Source organism: Pyrgilauda ruficollis, unplaced genomic scaffold (assembly GCF_017590135.1).
Source record: "Pyrgilauda ruficollis isolate IOZ18807 unplaced genomic scaffold, ASM1759013v1 scaffold663, whole genome shotgun sequence".
Classification (NCBI taxonomy): Eukaryota; Metazoa; Chordata; class Aves; order Passeriformes; family Passeridae; genus Pyrgilauda; species Pyrgilauda ruficollis.
Genome location: NW_024528411.1, coordinates 1 through 20168, shown reverse-complemented (window position 1 = coordinate 20168; position 20168 = coordinate 1). Strand labels below are relative to the sequence as shown.

Below are 20168 nucleotides of genomic sequence, written 5' to 3'. Positions count from 1 at the left end.
CCCATGATGTCCCCCATTGTCACCACTCCCATCCCCCTGGTGTCCCCCCATGTCCCCACAGTGTCCTGCTTCTACCCCTCCATGTCCCCAAGGTGTCCCCATGGTGTCCCCCATTGTCACCACTCCCATCCCTCTGCTGTCCCCCCATGTGTCCCCAAGGTGTCCCCATTGTCACCACTCCCATCCCCATGGTGTCCCCAAATTGTCCTGCTGCTACCCCTTCATGTTCACCTGGTGTCCCCATGGTGTCCCCCATTGTCACCACCCCCATCCCTCTGGTGTCCCCAAGGTGTCCTGCTGCTATCCCTCTGTGTCCACCTGGTGTCCCCATGGTGTCCCCATTGTCACCACCCCCATCCCCTTGGTGTCCCCCCATGTCCCCAAATTGCCCTGCTGCTACCCCTCCTTGTCCATCTCATGTCCCCATGGTGTCCCCCATTGTCACCACCCCCATCCCTCTGCTGTCCCCAAGGTGTCCTGCTGCTACCCCTCTGCTGTCCCCAAGGTGTCCTGCTGCTACCCCTCCATGTCCCCAAGGTGTCCCCACCCCCATTGGCCCCACTCCCATCCCCCCGGTGTCCCCCCTGTCCCCACGGTGTCCCCCCGCTGTCCCCCCAGGACCTGCTCCGGGCCATCAGTGGGACCCTCATCTTCCTCGTGGCAGCCCTGGTGGCCTTGGCCTCGTCCCGTGACGCCCTGGCTGCCACCACCTTCGTGAGTGTCCCCAAACCCCGCCCCCTCATTGAGCCCCGCCCCTGACTGACCGGGCCACGCCCCTTTCTCCTCCCCCCAGACCTTCAGCCTCGTCCTCGCCTTGGTCTTCGCCTTCGACACCTTCGTCACCTTCCGCACGCGGGTGGCCCCGGGACAGGGTGAGGGGCACTGGGGACACCTGGGACGCCTGTGGGTGGAGCTGGGGACACCTGGGACATCTGTGGGTGGGGTTGGGGACAGCTGGGACACTTTTGGGTGGAGTTGAGGACACCTGGGACACCCTTGGGTGGAGTTGGGGACACCTGGGATGTCCATGGGTGGGGTTTGGGGACACCTGGGACATGCTGGGGTGGGGTTGGGGACAGTGGGACACTTTTGGGTGGAGTTGGGGACACCTGGGACACCTTTGGGTGGAGCTGGGGGACACCTGGGACACCCTGGGGTGGATTGGGGACACTGGGGACACCCTGGGGTGGGGCTGGGGGCACCTGGGACACTTTTGGGTGGAGTTGGGGGCACCTGGGACAACCTGAGGTGGGGCTAGGGGCACCTGGGACACTTTTGGGTGGAGTTGGGGGACACCTGGGACACTTTTGGGTGGAGTTGGGGACACCTGGGATGTCCATGGGTGGGGTTTGGGGACACCTGGGACACCCTGAAGTGGGGTTGGGGACACCTGGGACACCTGTGGGTGGGACTGGGGACACCTGGGACACTTTTGGGTGGAGTTGGGGGACACCTGGGACACCATGGGTGGGATTGGGAACACCTGGGATGTCCATGGGTGGGGTTTGGGGACACCGGGGACACTTTTGGGTGGAGTTGGGGACACCTGGGACACCCTGGGGTGGATTGGGGACACTGGGGACACCCTTGGGTGGGGCTGGGGGCACCTGGGACACCCTGGGGTGGGGTTGGGGGACACCTGGACCATTCTTCTCCACCATGTCCAACTGTTCCTCCTCCAGATCCTGACATGGAGGGCAGCTGATGGTCACCGCCCCCCACCACTGTCTCATCGTCCTCTGGGTCCAGTCCACCATCCCCCACCCCAAAAATTAAACCTTGTCCCACAGCTGGTGCTGCTCAGGGTCGTGTTTTTGGCGTGGGGTGGGGCAGGGTGGCCGAGGGGACATTGTGTCCCTTCTATGGCTCATTAATTAATTAATTATGGCATTGGGGTCCCCTCGTCTTGGACAGGGGGTAGGGGGTGTCACTGGTGGGGAGAGGGTCCACTGTGGGGTTTGGAGTCACTCATGGTGGAGGGGTCCATCATCATCATCATGGGTCCATCATGGTGGTGGTGGGTCCATCTCATCATCATTGTGGGTTCATCTCGGAGGTGGTGAGTGACTTGTATCATGGTGGGGGGGTCCCCTGTTGTGGTGTGGGGGGTCCTTCATGGTGTCATCAAGGTGGGTCCCTCACGGTGGTGGCAGGTCCCTCATCACAGGGGCAGGTCACTCATCATGGTGGTCACACGTCTCTTATCACGGTGGGGAGTCCACTGTGGCGGTCTGTCCCTCAACGTGGGGTGATGGACCCCTCATGGCGATGGTGGGTCCCTCATCATCGTGGTTGGTCAGTCATTGTCATGATGGGACCTTCATGGTGGTGTGTCCCTCGTGGTGGCAGTGGAGTCACTCATGGTGGTGGGTCACTCATGGCAGGTCCTTCAGAGGGATGGGTCACTCCTCGTCGTGCAGCTTCTGGAGCGCGGTGGGAGAGAAGACAGAAGGTCCGGGGGGGTTGTGGGGCAGCTGTGGGGGGTGACAGAGGGTGACAGGGGGTCCCACCTTGGCTCCGATGTCGCGGCTCTTGGCCCGCAGTTTGTTGACCTGGGACTCGGCGATGTCCGCGCGTTCCTCGGCCTCGTCCAGCTCGTGCTGCGCCTTCCGGAACTTGGCCAGGTTGGTGTTGGCCTGTTCCTCCTGGGGGACAGGGGGTCGGGGGGGTTGGTTCTGGGAAACGACATCCTCCTGCCACCCCCACAGCTGAGATGGCTTCAAGAGTCTGTCTATCCATCCTTCTCTTCCATCCCTCCATCCATCCATCATCCCTCCATCATCCATCATCCCTCCATCATCCATCATCCCTCCATCATCCATCATCCCTCCATCATCCATCATCCCTCCATCATCCATCATCCCTCCATCATCCATCATCCCTCCATCATCCATCATCCCTCCATCATCCATCATCCCTCCATCATCCATCATCCCTCCATCATCCATCATCCCTCCATCATCCATCATCCCTCCATCATCCATCATCCCTCCATCATCCATCATCCCTCCATCATCCATCATCCCTCCATCATCCATCATCCCTCCATCATCCATCATCCCTCCATCATCCATCATCCCTCCATCATCCATCATCCCTCCATCATCCATCATCCCTCCATCATCCATCATCCCTCCATCATCCATCATCCCTCCATCATCCATCATCCCTCCATCATCCATCATCCCTCCATCATCCATCATCCCTCCATCATCCATCATCCCTCCATCATCCATCATCCCTCCATCATCCATCATCCCTCCATCATCCATCATCCCTCCATCATCCATCATCCCTCCATCATCCATCATCCCTCCATCATCCATCATCCCTCCATCATCCATCATCCCTCCATCATCCATCATCCCTCCATCATCCATCATCCCTCCATCATCCATCATCCCTCCATCATCCATCATCCCTCCATCATCCATCATCCCTCCATCATCCATCATCCCTCCATCATCCATCATCCCTCCATCATCCATCATCCCTCCATCATCCATCATCCCTCCATCATCCATCATCCCTCCATCATCCATCATCCCTCCATCATCCATCATCCCTCCATCATCCATCATCCCTCCATCATCCATCATCCCTCCATCATCCATCATCCCTCCATCATCCATCATCCCTCCATCATCCATCATCCCTCCATCATCCATCATCCCTCCATCATCCATCATCCCTCCATCATCCATCATCCCTCCATCATCCATCATCCCTCCATCATCCATCATCCCTCCATCATCCATCATCCCTCCATCATCCATCATCCCTCCATCATCCATCATCCCTCCATCATCCATCATCCCTCCATCATCCATCATCCCTCCATCATCCATCATCCCTCCATCATCCATCATCCCTCCATCATCCATCATCCCTCCATCATCCATCATCCCTCCATCATCCATCATCCCTCCATCATCCATCATCCCTCCATCATCCATCATCCCTCCATCATCCATCATCCCTCCATCATCCATCATCCCTCCATCATCCATCCATCCATCCGTCCATCCATCATCCATCCCTCCATCCCTCCATCCATCCATCCATCCCTCTGTCCCATTCACCCACCGCCTCCTCCGCCTGTCTCTTGTAGGCCTTGACTTTCATCTGCAGCTTGTCCACCAGGTCCTGCAGCCTCAGCAGGTTCTTCTTGTCCTCCTCTGTCTGGGGAACAGCGACAGGGATGGACACTGGACCAGAGCCCAGCCAGAACTCCTGGGCCTCAGTTTCCCTTCCCAGAGACTTCCCCTATCCCTCTTGCCACCAGGTCAATGTTCTGGGTCACCCACGTCCCTTTGGTCGCCCAACGAATGTTCTGGGTCATGTTTGTTCTTGTGGCCATGCAGTCAATGTCTTGGGTCACCCATGTCCCTGTGGTCACCCCGTCAACATTCTGGGTTGACCACGTCCCTGGGGCCACCATCTCTGCCAGTTTTTGATCCCCCACAGGTATGACTGAAGAGAGGCTGTGCTGTGGTGGCTTCATCTGGTAGCTCAGTTTGACCCACCCAGGTGGTGTCACCTGGCGGCTGAGCTCCATGACCCACCTCAATGGTCTCATCTGTACCTGATCTCCATGACCCACCCAGGTGCTCTCACCTGGTACCTGAGTCTCACCTTTATGGTCTCATCTGGTAGCTGAGCTCCTTGACCCACCCCCCATGATCTCACCTCTGTGGTCTCACCTCCATGGTCTCACCCCCATGGTCTCACCTGGTAGCTGAGCTCCTTGACCCACCCCCATGGTCTCACCTCCATGGTCTCACCTGGTACCTGAGTCTCACCGCTGTGGTCTCACCTTTATGGTCTCACCTGGTAGCTGAGCTCCTTGACCCACCCCCATGATCTCACCTCCATGGTCTCACCTCCATAGTCTCACCTGGTAGCTGAGCTCCTTGACCCACCTCCATGGTCTCACCTCCATGGTCTCACCTCCATGGTCTCACCTGGTACCTGAGTCTCACCGCCATGGTCTCACCTGGTAGCTGAGCTCCTTGACCCACCCCCCATGATCTCACCGCCATGGTCTCACCTCCATGGTCTCACCTCCATGGTCTCACCGCCGTGGTCTCACCTGGTAGCTGAGTCTCACCCCCGTGGTCTCACCTGGTACCTGAGTCTCACCGCCGTGGTCTCACCTGGTAGCTGAGCTCCTTGACGCGCCGCTCGGACTTGCGCAGCCCCTTGACGCTCTCGGCGTTGCGCTTCTGCTCGGCCTCCAGCTCGTTCTCCAGCTCCCGCACGCGCCCCTCCAGCTTCTGCAGCTGCTTCTTGCCGCCCTTGAGCGCCAGCTGCTCGGCCTCGTCCAGCCGCAGCTGCAGGTCCTTGATGGTCTGCTCCATGTTCTTCTTCATCCGCTCCAGGTGCGCGCTCGTGTCCTGCTCCTTCTTCAGCTCCTCTGCCATCATGGCTGCCTGCCCGCGGGGGGACAAGCAGGGGGTCCATGGCACGTTCTCCGTGGTGGCCACGGTGATGGCCCCGCCGCGACACTCACGTCAGTGATGGCCTTCTTGGCCTTCTCCTCGGCATTCCGGCACTCCTGGACGGCCTCTTCCACCTCTGTCTGCAGCTGGGAGATGTCAGCCTCCATCTTCTTCTTCTGGTTGATGAGGCTGGTGTTCTGGGGGGACAGGATGGGGCCTCAGGAGTTTTCCCTGGGGTGCTGCCCTGTCCTTCAGACCCCTGCTTATCTCTGCAGGTTGAAGGATCTTCTGGAGATCTTGGTGGCACAACACAGAAATTAACACCACCCTTCTGTACACCAACCAAATGTTCCTTGGACCTTCAATGGATAAAGCCAACCTCTTCCAGATCAACCCAACCCTCCTGAGACCTTCAGGAGAAGGTGGCACTCTTGGGTTAAGGTTAACTGGAGACATCTTGGAGGTCTCCAGCTCAGTGAGAGTTGGTCTTCATCACCCCAATCCAACCAGACCTTCCGTAGACCAACTCAACCTCCTCCAACCAAACCCAACCCTCCTTGGACCTTCTTTAGACCAACCCAACCTCCTCCAGACCAACCTTTCAGGAGGAGGGGAGGACGTTGGGTCTGTACCACCCTGAGCCACCTTGAGCTCCCCAGCCAAGCAATCAGAGGTGTTTCTCCTGGGCTGGAGCATCCCTGGATGGAGGTGCCTCCTCTCCTGGCAGGCAGGTGAGGTCTCACCTGTGAGTGGAGAAGCTGGACCCTCTCGCTGGCCTCGATCAGCTCCTGCTCAGCCAGTTTCCGGGCCCTCTCGGTCTGTTCCACCAGGCCCCGGAGCTCCTCCAGCTCTGACTGCAGCAGGGTGTTCCTGCGCTCCACCATGGCCACGTTCTCCTTCAGGTCCTCCCCGACCCTTGCCGCATCATCCAGCTGCAGCTGTGTGTCCTGGGGGGTGGTGGGAAGGGGTGGTGGGTCCACCCGGACATGGGGTGGGGAGCTGGGGGGTGAGTCCACCCAACGATGGGCTGGTGAGGAGGGAAGGAACCACCCCTGTTGGGTGGTGGGACTTCCAACACCCCAAGGTCCCCATGGACAGGTTTCTTCTGGTACTTCCTATACCCCAATATTCCTCTGTTACTTTGAGGTACATCTTATACCTCAATGTCCCTGTGGACAGATACCTTCAGGTACCTCCTACACCCCAATGTCCCTGTGATACCTTGAGGTGGGACCTCCATATCCTGTTGGACAGGTACCTTCAGGTACCTCCTGCACCTCCATGTCCCTGTGGAACCTTCAGCCATCTCCTACCTCTCCACACCACATGGACAGGTACCTTCAGGTACCTCCTACACCTTCATGTCCCTGTGGAACCTTCAGGTACCTCCTGCACCTCCATGTCCCTGTGGAACCTTCAGGTACCTCCTGCGCCTCCATGTCCCTGTGGAACCTTCAGGTACCTCCTGCCTCTCCACGCCACATGGACAGGTACCTTCAGGTACCTCCTGCGCCTCCATGTCCCTGTGGAACCTTCAGGTACCTCCTACACCTCCACACCACATGGACAGGTACCTTCAGGTACCTCCTACACCTCCATGTCCCCGTGGAACCTTCAGGTACCTCCTGCACCTTCATGTCCTTGTGGAACCCTCAGGTACCTCCTGCACCTCCATGTCCCCATGGAACCTTTAGGCACCTCCTACCTCTCCACGCCACATGGACAGGTACCTTCAGGTAGCCCTGCAGAGCCTTGACCTGCTTCTGGGCCTCGTTGGCGCCGCGGTTGGCGTGGCTGAGCTGGATCTCCATCTCGTTGAGGTCTCCCTCCATCTTCTTCTTCAACCTCAGGGCCTCGTTGCGGCTCCGGGTCTCGGCGTCCAGCGAGGTCTGGAGCGACTCCACCACACGCAGGTGGTTTCGCTTCACCTGCTCCATCTCCTCCTCCTTCTCCCCCAGCTTCCGCTCGTACTCCGCCTTCACCTGGTTGAACTCCAGCTGCGCCCTCAGGATCTTCCCCTCCTCATGCTCCAGGGAGGCCTGGGGAGGACAGAGAGGACCTTGAGCACCACAGAGGATGGACGTCCCACCAGGAGAACGCAGGGATCAGGTGGGACAGGGCTTAAACCACCTCAGCCTCTTCCAGAGCAGCTTGGAGCTCCAGCTTCTCGGCATCCAGCTGTTTCCGGACCTTCTCCAGCTCGTGGATGGATTTATTGCCAGCGCCGAGCTGCTCCGTGAGGTCCGAGATCTCCTCTGCCCAGGTGAGACCCCGTCAGACCCCATGGGAATGGACGGGGAACGCCCAGGTGGGCAGAGGGACCTGTGGTGTCACCTTGGAGATTCTTGTTCTCCCTCTTGAAGGTCTCCAGGTGCTCGAGGGACTCCTCGTAGATGTTCCTCAGCTTGAAGAGGTCAGTGCTGAGGGCCCTGGCCTCCTTCTGTGATGCCTCCAGCTCCGTCTGCGACTCCTCATACTTCTGCTTCCACTCGGCCAACACCTGGGGACAGCCAGGTGTCACCCCACAGCCACCTGACCCCACCCAGCCGCCCCCAACCTGCCACACCTGCCCACCTTGTCAAAGTTCCTCTGCTTCTTGTCCAGGGCAGCAGCAGCCGCGTTCGACCGCTCCACATCGGCCATCAGGTCCTCGATCTCGTTCTGCAGCCGGTGCTTGGTCTTCTCCAGAGAGGAGCATTTGGCGTTGACGGCCTCCACGGCCTCCTCGGCCTCCTGCAGCCGCTGCGCCAGCTTCTTCCTGCCCCAGGGACCAGCTGGGGTCACCCGTGGGCCAGGTGGGGCCATTTGAACCTTCTCCCACCCAGCCACTGGCCAAGGTTCTTCTCTGCATCTCCTCTACCATCTCCAGGTCACTCTACCTCCTCCAGAACCTTCTTCAGGAACTTCTCGCCACCCTGACCCCACAGGAGCTACATCCATAGGGAGGTGACTCAACCTCTAAAACCTTTTCCAGAACCTTTTCCAGTGGTTTCCACCTCCCCAGCCCCACAGAATCTCCATCTATGGGGCAAGACTCACTTGGCCTCCTCCAGAACCTTCTCCAGTGGGTGGTCTCCACCCCTCTGACCCCACAGGAGGTCCACCCATGACGAAGTGACTTAACCTCTAAAACCCCCGAAACCTTCTCCAGTGGATGGTCTCCACCCCTGACCCCACGGAAGCTCCAGCCATGGGGCAATGGCTCACTTGGCCTCCTCCAAAAACCTTCTTCAGAACATTCTCCCAAGGATGATTTCCACCCCTGACCCCACAGAAGCTCCACCCATGGGGCAATGGCTCACTTGGCCTCCTCCAAAAACCTTCTTCAGAACATTCTCCCAAGGATGATTTCCACCCCTGACCCCACAGAAGCTCCACCCATGGGGCAATGGCTCACTTGGCCTCCTCCAAAAACCTTCTTCAGAACATTCTCCCAAGGATGATTTCCACCCCTGACCCCACAGAAGCTCCACCCATGGGGCAATGGCTCACTTGGCCTCCTCCAAAAACCTTCTTCAGAACATTCTCCCAAGGATGATTTCCACCCCTGACCCCACAGAAGCTCCACCCATGGGGCAATGGCTCACTTGGCCTCCTCCAAAAACCTTCTTCAGAACATTCTCCCAAGGATGATTTCCACCCCTGACCCCACAGAAGCTCCACCCATGGGGCAATGGCTCACTTGGCCTCCTCCAAAAACCTTCTTCAGAACATTCTCCCAAGGATGATTTCCACCCCTGACCCCACAGAAGCTCCACCCATGGGGCAATGGCTCACTTGGCCTCCTCCAAAAACCTTCTTCAGAACATTCTCCCAAGGATGATTTCCACCCCTGACCCCACAGAAGCTCCAGCCATGGGGCGATGACTCACTTGGCCTCCTCCAGCTCCTCGGTGCGTTGGATGGCATCCGTCTCATACTTGGTCCTCCACTGGGCCACCTCGGAGTTTGCCTTGGAGAGCGAGCGCTGGAGCTCGGCCTTGGCCTCGGTCTCCTCCTCGTACTGCTCCCGCAGCAGGTCCCCATCGTGCCGGGCCGACTGCAGCGCGTGTGCCAGCGCGTTCTTGGCCTGGTGAGGAAAAGGTGGCATCGTGGGGTCCAAGTCACCTGGAGTCCTCTTGGGTTTCTCTGGCTCAGCGAGAGCTGGTCTTCATCACCACAACCCAACCAGACCTTCTGTAGATCAACCCAACCTTCTCCAGACCAACCCAACCCAACCCAGCTTTCCTTGGACCCTATTTAGACCAGACCCTTCCTCAGACCTTCTGCAGACCAACCCATCCTCTTCCAGATCAACCCAACATTCCTTACACCTTCAGGAGAAGGTGGTACCATTGGATCCAGGTCAGCTTGAACTTCTTGGGATCTCCAGCTCAGCAGGAGCTGGTCTTCATCATCTCAATGCAATCAGACCTTCCATAGGCTAACCCAACCTACTCCAGGCCAATCCAAACTTCCTTGGACATTACATAGATCAACTCAGACCCCTCCAGACCAACTCAGCCCACCCTGGACCTTCTATGGTGGAACTGCCTGTAGATGGACCCACCCAACCCAACCATCCTGAACCAGTGACCACAGGGGTGAAGGACACCTGTGACCCACTTTGACCCCCCCAGGTCTTCTCAGCCCCTACTGGATCCCACCTTCATCTCCTCCTCCAGCTGCCTCCGCAGGTCCTCCAGCTGCTGGGTGTAGGACACCTTCCCACGGGTCAGCTGGGACACCAGCGCCTCCTTCTCCTCCAGCTGCCGCGACAGCTCACCTGCCTCAACCCAACAAGGTGTACACTCAACCCAACTCAATCAGTTGGAGATTCTTCAGCCCAAGTTAACCCAACCTAGCCTGGTCTAGTGGAAGGTGTCCCTCCCTAAGGGTTGATGGAACTGGATGATCCCTGTGGTCCTGTCCCACACAAACCATCCCATGATTCCCTGCTGCCCATCTCAATCTCTTCCTACCTTAGATTTGATCAGCTGCTCCACGTTGGCGCTGAGGTCATCCAGCTCCAGCTTGAGCTCGCTCTTCTCCTTCTCCAGCTTCTGCTTGACGCGCTGGAGGTTGTCCAGCTGCTCGCCCAGCTCGGCCACGCTGTCGGCGTGTTTCTTCCTCAGCGCAGCCGCCGTGGCCTCGTGCTGCAGCGTGGCCTCCTCCAGGTCCCGCCGCAGCTTCTGGAATTCCGCCTCCCGCTTCTTGTTGAGCTCCAGCTGCGCTGAGGTGGCACCGCCGGCCTCCTCCAGCCGCTCGCTGAGCTCCTCCAGCTCCCGCGACAGCTCCGAGCGCTGCTTCTCCACCTTGGCCCGGCCCGTCCGCTCCGCCTCCAGCTCCTCCTCCAGCTCCTCGATCCGCGCCTGTGCACCAGGAGGGAGGTGAGAGGCAGGATGGGATCCACCCAACCCTTCCACTCAACCCAACTCAACAACCGGAGACTGTTCAGGTCAACCCAATCTGCTGGAGACTCAGCCCAGCCCAACCAGCCAGGGACTCTTCAACCCAACCTACACCAGCCCAACCAAGTGGAGCCTCTTCTACTCAGCCCAGCTACCTTGAGACTCTCCAACTCAACCATCAAGTTACTCTTCAACTCAACCCAACCACCTGGAGAGTCTCCAGTCCAACCCAACCATCTTCCTCCCCACCTGTAGCTCCTTCAGCTTCTTCTGGAGCTGCAGAGCCAGCGCCTGCTCGTCCTCGATCCTGCTGTTCTGCTGGTGGATCTCAAACTCCTTCCTGTGGAAGGTGGGGGCAAGTGAGGCCTCACCTGTGACCCTCAACTGGACCTCACATGGCAGGGGGATCCAGCCTCACTTCTTGAGCTTCTCCTCCAGCTGCTGCTTGTCATTCTCCAGATCCATTATGTTCTCCTGGGTCAGCTTCAGGTCACCTTCCAGTTTTCTCTTGGCCCGTTCCAGGTCCATCCGGATCTTCTTCTCCTGCTCCAGGGAGCCTTCAAGCTGTGCAGGAGCACAGGAATGGGGAGAAACCTCAAGTTTTGCCCATCTTTGCCCCAGAAGTTCCTCAGCAGGATCTGGGGTGGGACCAGCCACACTCACATCATCCACTTGCTGTTCCAGCTTGACTTTGCCCTTAGTCAAGGTGTTGACCTTGTCTTCCTCAGCCTGCAGGTCATCCAGCGTCTGCTGGTGGGACTCCTGCAGAGCCTTCTTCTCCTTGGTCAGCTTGGCGATGGTCTCGTCCAGCCCCGCCATCTCCTCCGTCAAGTTTTTGACCTGTGGGAGAAGTGTCCAGCCTCCAGCTCAGTGCCGGGGTGGGGCAGAGTTGGGGGAGGTTGATGCTCACCTCAGCCAAAGAGGTTGTTTCAATGCAGGAGAACCCAAAGGACTTTAGGTCTTCTCAATGAGCCAACACAACCAACATCTTCCCAACCTGCCTTGAGTCTCCTCAACCCAAGCTAACAGATCCCACCCAGCCTTGGGTCTCCTCAACTCCAACCAATACCTCATGTCTTCTCAACTCACCTCAACCATCCTTGATCATCTCAACCTAACCCAACCGGTTTTATGTCTCAGACTCAAATCCCCTCACTTTGAGGCCAAGGCCTCTCCCCATCCTCACCTTGTTCTCAGTTGCATGTTTCTCCTTCTCCACCTTGGCCAGGGTCAGCTCCAGGTCATCAATGTCCTTCTTCAGCTCCGAGCACTCATCCTCCAGCTTCCTCTTCTTGGCTGTCAGCTCGGCGTTCATCTCCTCCTCATCCTCCAGCCGTTCTGTTAGCTCCTTCACCTTGGCCTCCAGCTGGATCTTGTTCTTGATCAGCTGGTCACAGCGCTCCTCGGCGTCGTTCAGGTTGTCCTGCTCCTGTTGGGGGGGAGGTGGCAAGTGAAGCAGGATTGCCCCAAGGTGTGGTGGGGGTGGTGGTCACACCTGTGACGTGGTTTTGGGGTGATCAGACTCACAGCCTGCACTTGGAGCTGGAGGTCGTTCTTCTCCTGCAGCATGGAGACCATCTTCTCCTCCAGCTCTTTCCGCCGTGATTCCGACTTCTCCAGGGCGTCCTTCAGCCGCCCGTACTCCTCCTTCATGTTCTGCCCCAGGAGACCTCGAGTGGGTCAAAGACCCTCATCCAACACCCCCCAGACCATCAGTGGTCCCACCTCTCCTGCCCGCCCTTCCCACCTGCATCTCCTTCTCTGTCTCCGCGCTCTTCAGCAAGGGTTTGATCTTGAAGTAGAGCTTCATCCACGGCCAGTTCTTCACCCCCATGAAGGCCCGGAGGTTCCACTGGATCACCAGCAGCGCGTCCCTGCGAGGAGGAGGACACAGGTGCCACCACATCCCCAGCCAGGCAACCAGGTGAGCAGAAGGCCCACCCCTGTCTCACCGGCGCTCCACGATCTTCTTGAACTCGATGCGCATGAGCTGCCCCCGCGCCCGCGCCTGGATGCGCGTGATGATGCGGGACAAGCGCTCGTCCCGCATTTCCTCCAGCTGGCCCAGGAGCCCTGCCTTGAAGAACACCTGAGGGGAGGGAGGAGGTGGGGAGAAGGTGGTGCGACCATGAGGTCCGTGTCCACCTCGGATGGTGAGACCACGAGGAACAGAGACCAGGATCTCCCCACAGTGTGTCCAAAGGGATTGTGGTGGGTGGAAGGATGGGGTGGTGTCTGGGTAGATGGACAGATAGACATGTTGATGGACAGATGGACACGGGGATCATGGGACCACGAGGTCCATGTTCACCTCGGATGGTGGCACCACAGGGAACAGGGACCACAAGATCTCACCCAGTGGGATCAAACTGGTTGTGGTGGGTGGAAGGATGGGGTAGGGGTCCAGAAGGAGCAGACGGACACAGGGAGGGACAGATGGACACGTGAATGGCAGGACCATGGGGTCCACCACACCTGAGGGATGGTGGGACCACAGGGACCACATGACCTCACCTTGGTGTGCCCAAACTTGTACTGGTTGTGGTCGATGTCGATGGAGCCCAGGAGCTTCTCGGCGCCCTTACGGCTGTCGATGAACTGCCCCTCGGGGATGGCCGCAGGGTTCAGGATGCGGTACCTGGGGGCCAGAGAGGACATGACCCCTGAGTTCAGCCCCAGTGGGGTCGTCCCCCCTCCCCAAACCCGTTTGGTGTCCCCACCGCTGGCGGAAGTCCCCGTAGAGGATGCGGTTGGGGAAGCCCTTGCGGCAGATGCGGATTCCCTCCAGGACCCCGTTGCAGCGGAGCTGGTGCATGACCAGGGCGTTGTCCATCACACCTGGAGGGGAGACAGGTGAGGGGTCAACCATGAGCCACGCCCACGCCCCAACCTCCCATCCTCACCCTCAGCTCACCCGGCTCCTTCCGCTCGTTCGGGACAAGGCAGCGGACGAAGTGGGGGTGGGTGGTCTTGAGGTTGGCCATCAGCTTGTTGAGATTCTCCTGGAGACAAGAGGGGAGGGTGACCAGTGGCAGAGCAGGGGAGGGGCTGGGGGGTGGTGGGACCACCCTCTACACCAGGGGCTGTTCTCCCCCTGCCCCGCAGCAGATCCAGTGCATGTTCCTCACCCGGTGCAGGGCTGAGACCGTCTGGAAGGAGGAACCTTTCTTCTTGGCTCCTTTCCCCTTCCCGCTGTCACCGCCTGCGGAGGAGCGGTGGGATGAGGTAGGAACAAGGACAACTCCTGTGGGAGCTGTCTTCTTCACTCCTCCATCACCCACCAGAGTCTGCCCCGGCATAGTTGGAGAAGAGATGGGCCAAGAGCTTGAGGGCAGATTTCTGGTAGAGCCCCACCACCGTCTCGTTGAGGGGGTCCTTGTTCTTCTCCAGCCAGCCCAGGATGTTGTAGTCCACGGTGCCGGCGTAGTGGGTGAGCGAGAAGTGGGCCTCGGACTTGCCCTTGACGTTTCGTGGCTTCCCGAAGTTGGCCGACTTGCCCAGGTGGTTGTCGTAGAGTTTGGACTTGAAGGTCATATCCGAGGCCTTGGGGAACATGCACTCCTCCTCCAGGATGGACATGATCCCCATGGGCTGTGGGCAAGCACACCTTGTTGGCCAGGAGGGACAACCCAAAAGCCGCTCCTGGGGCACCTGAGGGGCTCCGACTGGATGGACCCCCCTCCCTCAGCCCCTGGAGGTCCTGGGGGAGGTGGCACCTTCTCGATGAGGTCGATGCAGGCCTGCAGGTCCATGCCAAAGTCGATGAACTCCCACTCGATGCCCTCCTTCTTGTACTCCTCCTGCTCCAGCACGAACATGTGGTGGTTGAAGAACTGCTGCAGCTTCTCGTTGGTGAAGTTGATGCAGAGCTGCTCGAAGCTGTTGAACTGGGGGAGGAGAGGGAGAGAGAGGGAGAGACGGGTGATGGAGTCCATGGGGTCAACTCAACACCAACAGGGCAAACTCAACACCCAACAGGGCCGACTGAGTGAATGGGGTCAACTCAACACTCAGGGCTCAATAGTGTCAACAAGGCCAGCTGAACAGCCAGTGGGGTCACAGTGATGCCCAATGGGATGGACAGGGTCAATCTGACACCCAATGGGATGAAGACAATGTTGAATGGCATCCATGGGGTCAACGCAACATCCAACAGGGTTAAAGTGATACCCAGTGGGAGTCAACAGGGACAACTCAACACCCTGTAGGGTCAGCAGAACATCCAATGAGATCAACGGTGTCAGCCTGAGACCCAAAGGGTTCAAAACAACACCCAGTGGGGTCAAGAGGGTCAATTCAACACCTAAAGGAGTCAATGTCCAATGGGATCAATGAGGTCAATGCGACACTCAAGGACATCAACACAAAGACCCAAATTCCCACCCAAGGTCACCATGAAGCTGCAGGAGACCCCCTCAACGCCCAGCTGGCTCAATGCCATCCCTCCAAGGCCCAACGCCACTGCCCCGCCTCGAGCCTCACATCAAAGATCTCAAAGCCAGCGATGTCCAGGACGCCGATGAAGTACTGCCGCGGCTGCTTGGTGTCCAGCGAGTTGTTGATCCTCACCACCATCCAGTTGAACATCTTCTCATAGACAGCCTTGGCCAAGGCCCCGATGGAATAGTAGACCTGCTGGACGCTCTGCCCCTTGGTGACGTACTCGTTGCCCACCTTGACACGTGGGTGACACAAGCCCTTGAGCAGGTCGGCCGAGTTCAGCCCCATCAGGTAGGCGGACTTGTCGGCATCTGTGGAGCAGGAGACACCTGGTCAGGTGCCACCTCACCTGTTGACCCCTCCCTGACCCATCAACCCCTCGCCCCGACCCGCCTTCGGTGCCGTCTGGCTCCGCCTGCTCCTCCCGCTGCTTCTGCTTGAACTTCATGTTGCCAAAGTGCATGATGGCACCTGTCAGCTTGTAGACACCAGCCTTCTCCTCAGCCGTGAAGCCCAGGACGTCAAAGGCGCTCTGGGAGGGGTGGAGGAGGGGAGGGAGGGGCCAGGTGAGGGCCTGGCCTCTGCTGGTCACCACCTGTGATGGCCACCACCTGTGACGGTCACCACCTGAGGGTACCTCCCACTGTCCTTCCCACTCATTAGCCTGACCAGTTAATGAGGACATGTCCAGCCATGGGCTTGTCCACTTGAAAGACTTGTGCATGGACTTGTTCATTCATCCCTGGGTTCATTTGTCCACCTCAGGACTCATTTATCCTGGATCCATCCATCTGTGGATTCATCCATCCAGAGACCCATCCATTCTTCTGAGGACCTATCTATTCATGGATCCATCTGAGGACCCATTCATCCATCCATCCATCCATCCATCCATCCATCCATGCTTCTGCTTGAACTTCATGTTGCCAAAGTGCATGATGGCTCCTGTCAGCTTGTAGACGCCGGCCTTCTCCTCGGCCGTGAAGCCCAGGACGTCAAAGGCGCTCTGGGAGGGGTGGAGGAGGGGAGGGAGGGGCCAGGTGAGGGCCTGGCCTCTGCTGGTCACCACCTGTGATGGCCACCACCTGTGACGGTCACCACCTGAGGGTACCTCCCACTGTCCTTCCCACTCATTAGCCTGACCAGTTAATGAGGACATGTCCAGCCATGGGCTTGTCCACTTGAAAGACTTGTGCATGGACTTGTTCATTCATCCCTGGGTTCATTTGTCCACCTCAGGACTCATTTATCCTGGATCCATCCATCTGTGGACTCATCCATCCAGACATCTATCCATTCTTCTGCCCATTCATCCATCCATCCATCCATCCATCCATCCATCCATCCATCCAACCATCCATCCATCCCTCCTTCTAAGGACTCATTGATCCATGGAAGCATCCATCCATCCATGGACTCCCCTGTCCATAGATTCTTCCATCAATCCATTTGAGGACTTAATCCATCAATCCATGGGCTCAGGGCAGATTTTGAGGAGCTGTATATCCATGGATCCATCCATCCATGGACTCATCCACCCATCCATCCATCCATCCATCCGTCCATCCATCCATTGACTCATCCCTCCCTCCACCTCTCCCCACTCACGTCGGTTGCCAACAGCTCCTCGGCGTCGTCGATGGAAGCCACGGTCACCTCGCCCTGGGACACGTAACCGTAGTCGTAGGGGTTGGAGGTGACCAGCAGCATCTCTGGTGTGGGATGGAGGCAGCACTGAGCATTCCCAGTCTCCCCAAACCACCCCAAATTTTGGGAGGAGGGGGGAAGGAGAAGCCCCAAGGCCACGGTGGTGGCCCAGCTCACCCAGCAGCTCTGGCTTCTTGTTGGAGAGGATCTGGTAGAAGATGTGGTAATTCCGCTCCGCCTTCAGCTGGAAGATGACACGGGACTTCTCCAGGAGGTCTGGGAGGGTGGATGGGGAGAAGGTGGGATGAGGAGAGGGATGGAGAGGGAATGGTGGGATGAGGAGAGGGATGGAGGCATGGAGAGATGGGTGGAAGCATGAACATGTGGATGGGTGAAGAGATGGATGGATAAATGACAAGTTGGATGGAGACATGAGGAGATGGAAAGGTGAGGAGATGGAGGGTCAGATGGCTGGTGGGACGAGGAGAAGGACAGCAGGACAGGACACCAGCTCATTGGATCTATCAACCATGGAGAGGGATGGAGGGATGAACATGTGGATGGATGATGGATGGATGGATCCATGGATGGATCCATGGATGGATCCATGGATGGATGGATGAGGAGATGGGAATGGTGGGACGAGGAAATGGAGGGATGGACAACAGGGCAGGACACCTGCTCATTGGATCTATCGACTATGGAGAGGGATGGACATGTGGATGGATGGATGGATGGATGGATGGATGGATGGATGGATGGATGGATAATGGATGGATGGATGGATGGATGGATGGATGGATGGATGGATGGATGGATGGATGGATGGATGGATGGATGGATGGATGGATGGATGGATGGATGGATGGATGGATGGATGGATGGATGGATGGATGGATGATGGATGGGGAGATGGGAATGGTGGGATGAGGAGATGGAGGGATGGACAAGAGCTCATGGATCTGCCAGCCATGGACAAAGGGTGGACATGGGGAGGGAGGGAGACATGAGGAATGGAGGGATGAGGAGATGGATGGAGGGATGGACAACTCATGGATCCACCAACCAGGAAGACAGACAGACAGTTGGAGGGCAGGAGGGCTGGATGGAGACGTGAAGAGATGGAAGGATGAGGAAGTGGACAGAGGGACGAGGAGGGCTCTGGACACATGGACACAGGTCGGACAGTGGCCAAGCCCCGCTCCCACCAGCCTGTGGCCACTCACAGGTCTCGATGTCAGCCGACGCCAACTTCCCGGTGGCCCCGAAGTGGATCCGGATGAATTTCCCCTGGAAGGGTGGTGGGAGAGGGTTGCGAAGGCCCATAGGCCTTGGCCCATGGACCAGACCCCAGAGACCCCACCCATAGACCCTACCCCATCGGCCCCACCCACAGACCCCACCCCATCTATGTGCCCCACCCCACAGATTCCCCCCCATAGGACCTGTCCCACAGGTCCCACCCACTGGGCCCTCCCCCACAGACCCTGCCCCATGGAACCCACCCACAGACCCCACCCCATCGGTGTGAACCACAGCCCCAGGCCCCGCCCCACAGGCCCCGCCCCACAGGCCCCGCCCCACTCACGAATCGCGAGGAGTTGTCGTTGCGCACGGTCTTGGCGTTGCCGAAGGCCTCGAGCGCGGGGTTGGCCTGGATGATTTGATCCTCCAGGGTGCCCTGGGGTGGGGGTGACACCGCAGGTGGGGACACACCCAGGGGACCCTCCCCACCCCGGGGGGCGTGGCCGGGTCCCACCCTACCTTGCTGCTATTGGCCGCCTCCTTCTTGCGGTCGCCAATGGCGGCGATGCTGGCGAAGTATTGGATGACACGTTTGGTGTTCACCGTTTTCCCCGCCCCCGATTCGCCGCTGTGGGGGCAAGGGGGTCACCAGGGGGTCACTGAGGGGTCATGGGGGGCACCTGGGCCCACCCCACACCTGTGGGGCAGCGTAAGGGTTGGGGACTCACGTGATGAGGATGGATTGGTTCTCACGGTCTGTGGAAGGAGAGAGGGGTCAGGGGGTGAGGAGGGGTCTGGGGGGTCTTTAGCCCTCCGCAGGTGAGGAGCAGGTCAGGTGGGATGAGGATGGGGAGATGTTGAGGGTCTGGGGTTTGGGGTTCTCCAAACCCCCCAGGTGAGGAGCAGGTCAGGTGGGACAAAGTTCGGGAGAAGTTTGGGGTCTGGGGTTCTCCAACCCCCTCAGGTGAGGATGAAGGTGACGGGAGATATTTGAGGGTCTTGGGGGTCTCCAGCCTCCCAGGTGAGTACCAGGGGAGGTTGGGGGAGAAACTGGGTGGTCTTGAGGTGTGGCTGGGGTTCTCCACCCTCCCAGGTGGGACCAAGGTGAGGGAGATGTTGGGGTTCCCCACCCTCCCAGGTGGGACCGAGGTGAGGGAGATGTTGGGGTTCTCCACCCTCCCAGGTGGGACCGAGGTAAGGGAGATGTTGGGGTTCCCCACCCTCCCAGGTGGGACCGAGGTGAGGGAGATGTTGGGGTTCTCCACCCTCCCAGGTGGGACAGAGGTGAAGGAGATGTTGGGGTTCCCCACCCTCCCAGGTGGGACCAAGGTGAGGGAGATGTTGGGGTTCCTCATCCTCCCAGCTGAGATGGGTCAAAACTGGGAGGAACCACAGGAGGCCTTGGATGTCCCCTTGAGCCCAGGTGAGCCCCAGGTGTCCCCGGGCCGGTTTTTTGGGGTCCCACCTGTCAGCATGTACTGGTAGGCGTTGTCGGAGATGGAGAAGATGTGGGGCGGCACCTCGTTGCGCTTTTTGCCCCGGTAGGCGGCCACCACTTGGGGGTCGTAGACCGGGAGCCACTTGTAGGGGTTCACGGTGACACAGAACAGCCCCGAGTAGGTCTGGGGGGACAAACGGGGGCTCAGGGGGTGACACACCCTGGGTGGGGACACCCCCCCAAGAGGGGACAAGGGGCGTGGGAAGGGGTGGTGTGGGGATTTTGGGGGGGTCCAGGGTAGCTGGAGATGGGGCTGGGGGTGCCAAGGATGGGACATTGGGGGGCTGGCAATGGGACATTTTGGGTCTGGGGGACTCGGGGCCTCCAAGGGTGTGACATTTTGGAATCTAGGTGGCCCAAAGTGATCTGGAAGAGCCCACCAAGTTCCAGTTACCACACTGGCTCCTCCAGACCACCCTGGAAGCCCCCCCACCCAGATTCCAGGTGTCCCCAGGAGCTCCCTCATGGTTCCAGCCCCCACTAAGCTTTGAGGCAGGATCCTCCCGG

General features: G+C 58.7%; 2 protein-coding genes across 2 annotated transcripts; one reads left to right on the top strand and one right to left on the bottom strand.

Annotated features, from left to right (window-relative positions):
• Nucleotides 1-472: 472 nt before the first annotated feature.
• LOC121362755 (CKLF-like MARVEL transmembrane domain-containing protein 5) lies at nt 473-1789 on the top strand (the record flags this gene model as incomplete). Its single annotated transcript, XM_041484533.1, has 3 exons — nt 473-714; nt 794-872; nt 1683-1789. Coding segments are annotated over 3 exons (344 nt in total), but the record flags the coding sequence as incomplete, so codon positions are not given.
• A 2-nt stretch (nt 1790-1791) lies between these two features.
• Nucleotides 1792-19672, bottom strand: LOC121362754 (myosin-6-like). The gene is given in 35 exon segments (XM_041484532.1): nt 1792-2423; nt 2511-2645; nt 4087-4182; nt 5157-5432; nt 5513-5638; nt 6185-6388; nt 7172-7480; nt 7572-7696; nt 7776-7941; nt 8016-8199; nt 9314-9510; nt 10088-10241; nt 10362-10792; nt 11081-11171; nt 11250-11395; nt 11495-11671; nt 12018-12260; nt 12359-12487; nt 12579-12705; nt 12784-12920; nt 13346-13469; nt 13552-13669; nt 13746-13833; nt 13960-14023; nt 14109-14422; nt 14548-14718; nt 15314-15582; nt 15665-15803; nt 16880-16983; nt 17096-17194; nt 18145-18208; nt 18507-18599; nt 18683-18791; nt 18892-18919; nt 19629-19672. Coding segments are annotated over 35 exon segments (5268 nt in total). The 5' UTR covers nt 19639-19672; the 3' UTR covers nt 1792-2402.
• Between the last annotated feature and the right edge of the window lie 496 nt (nt 19673-20168).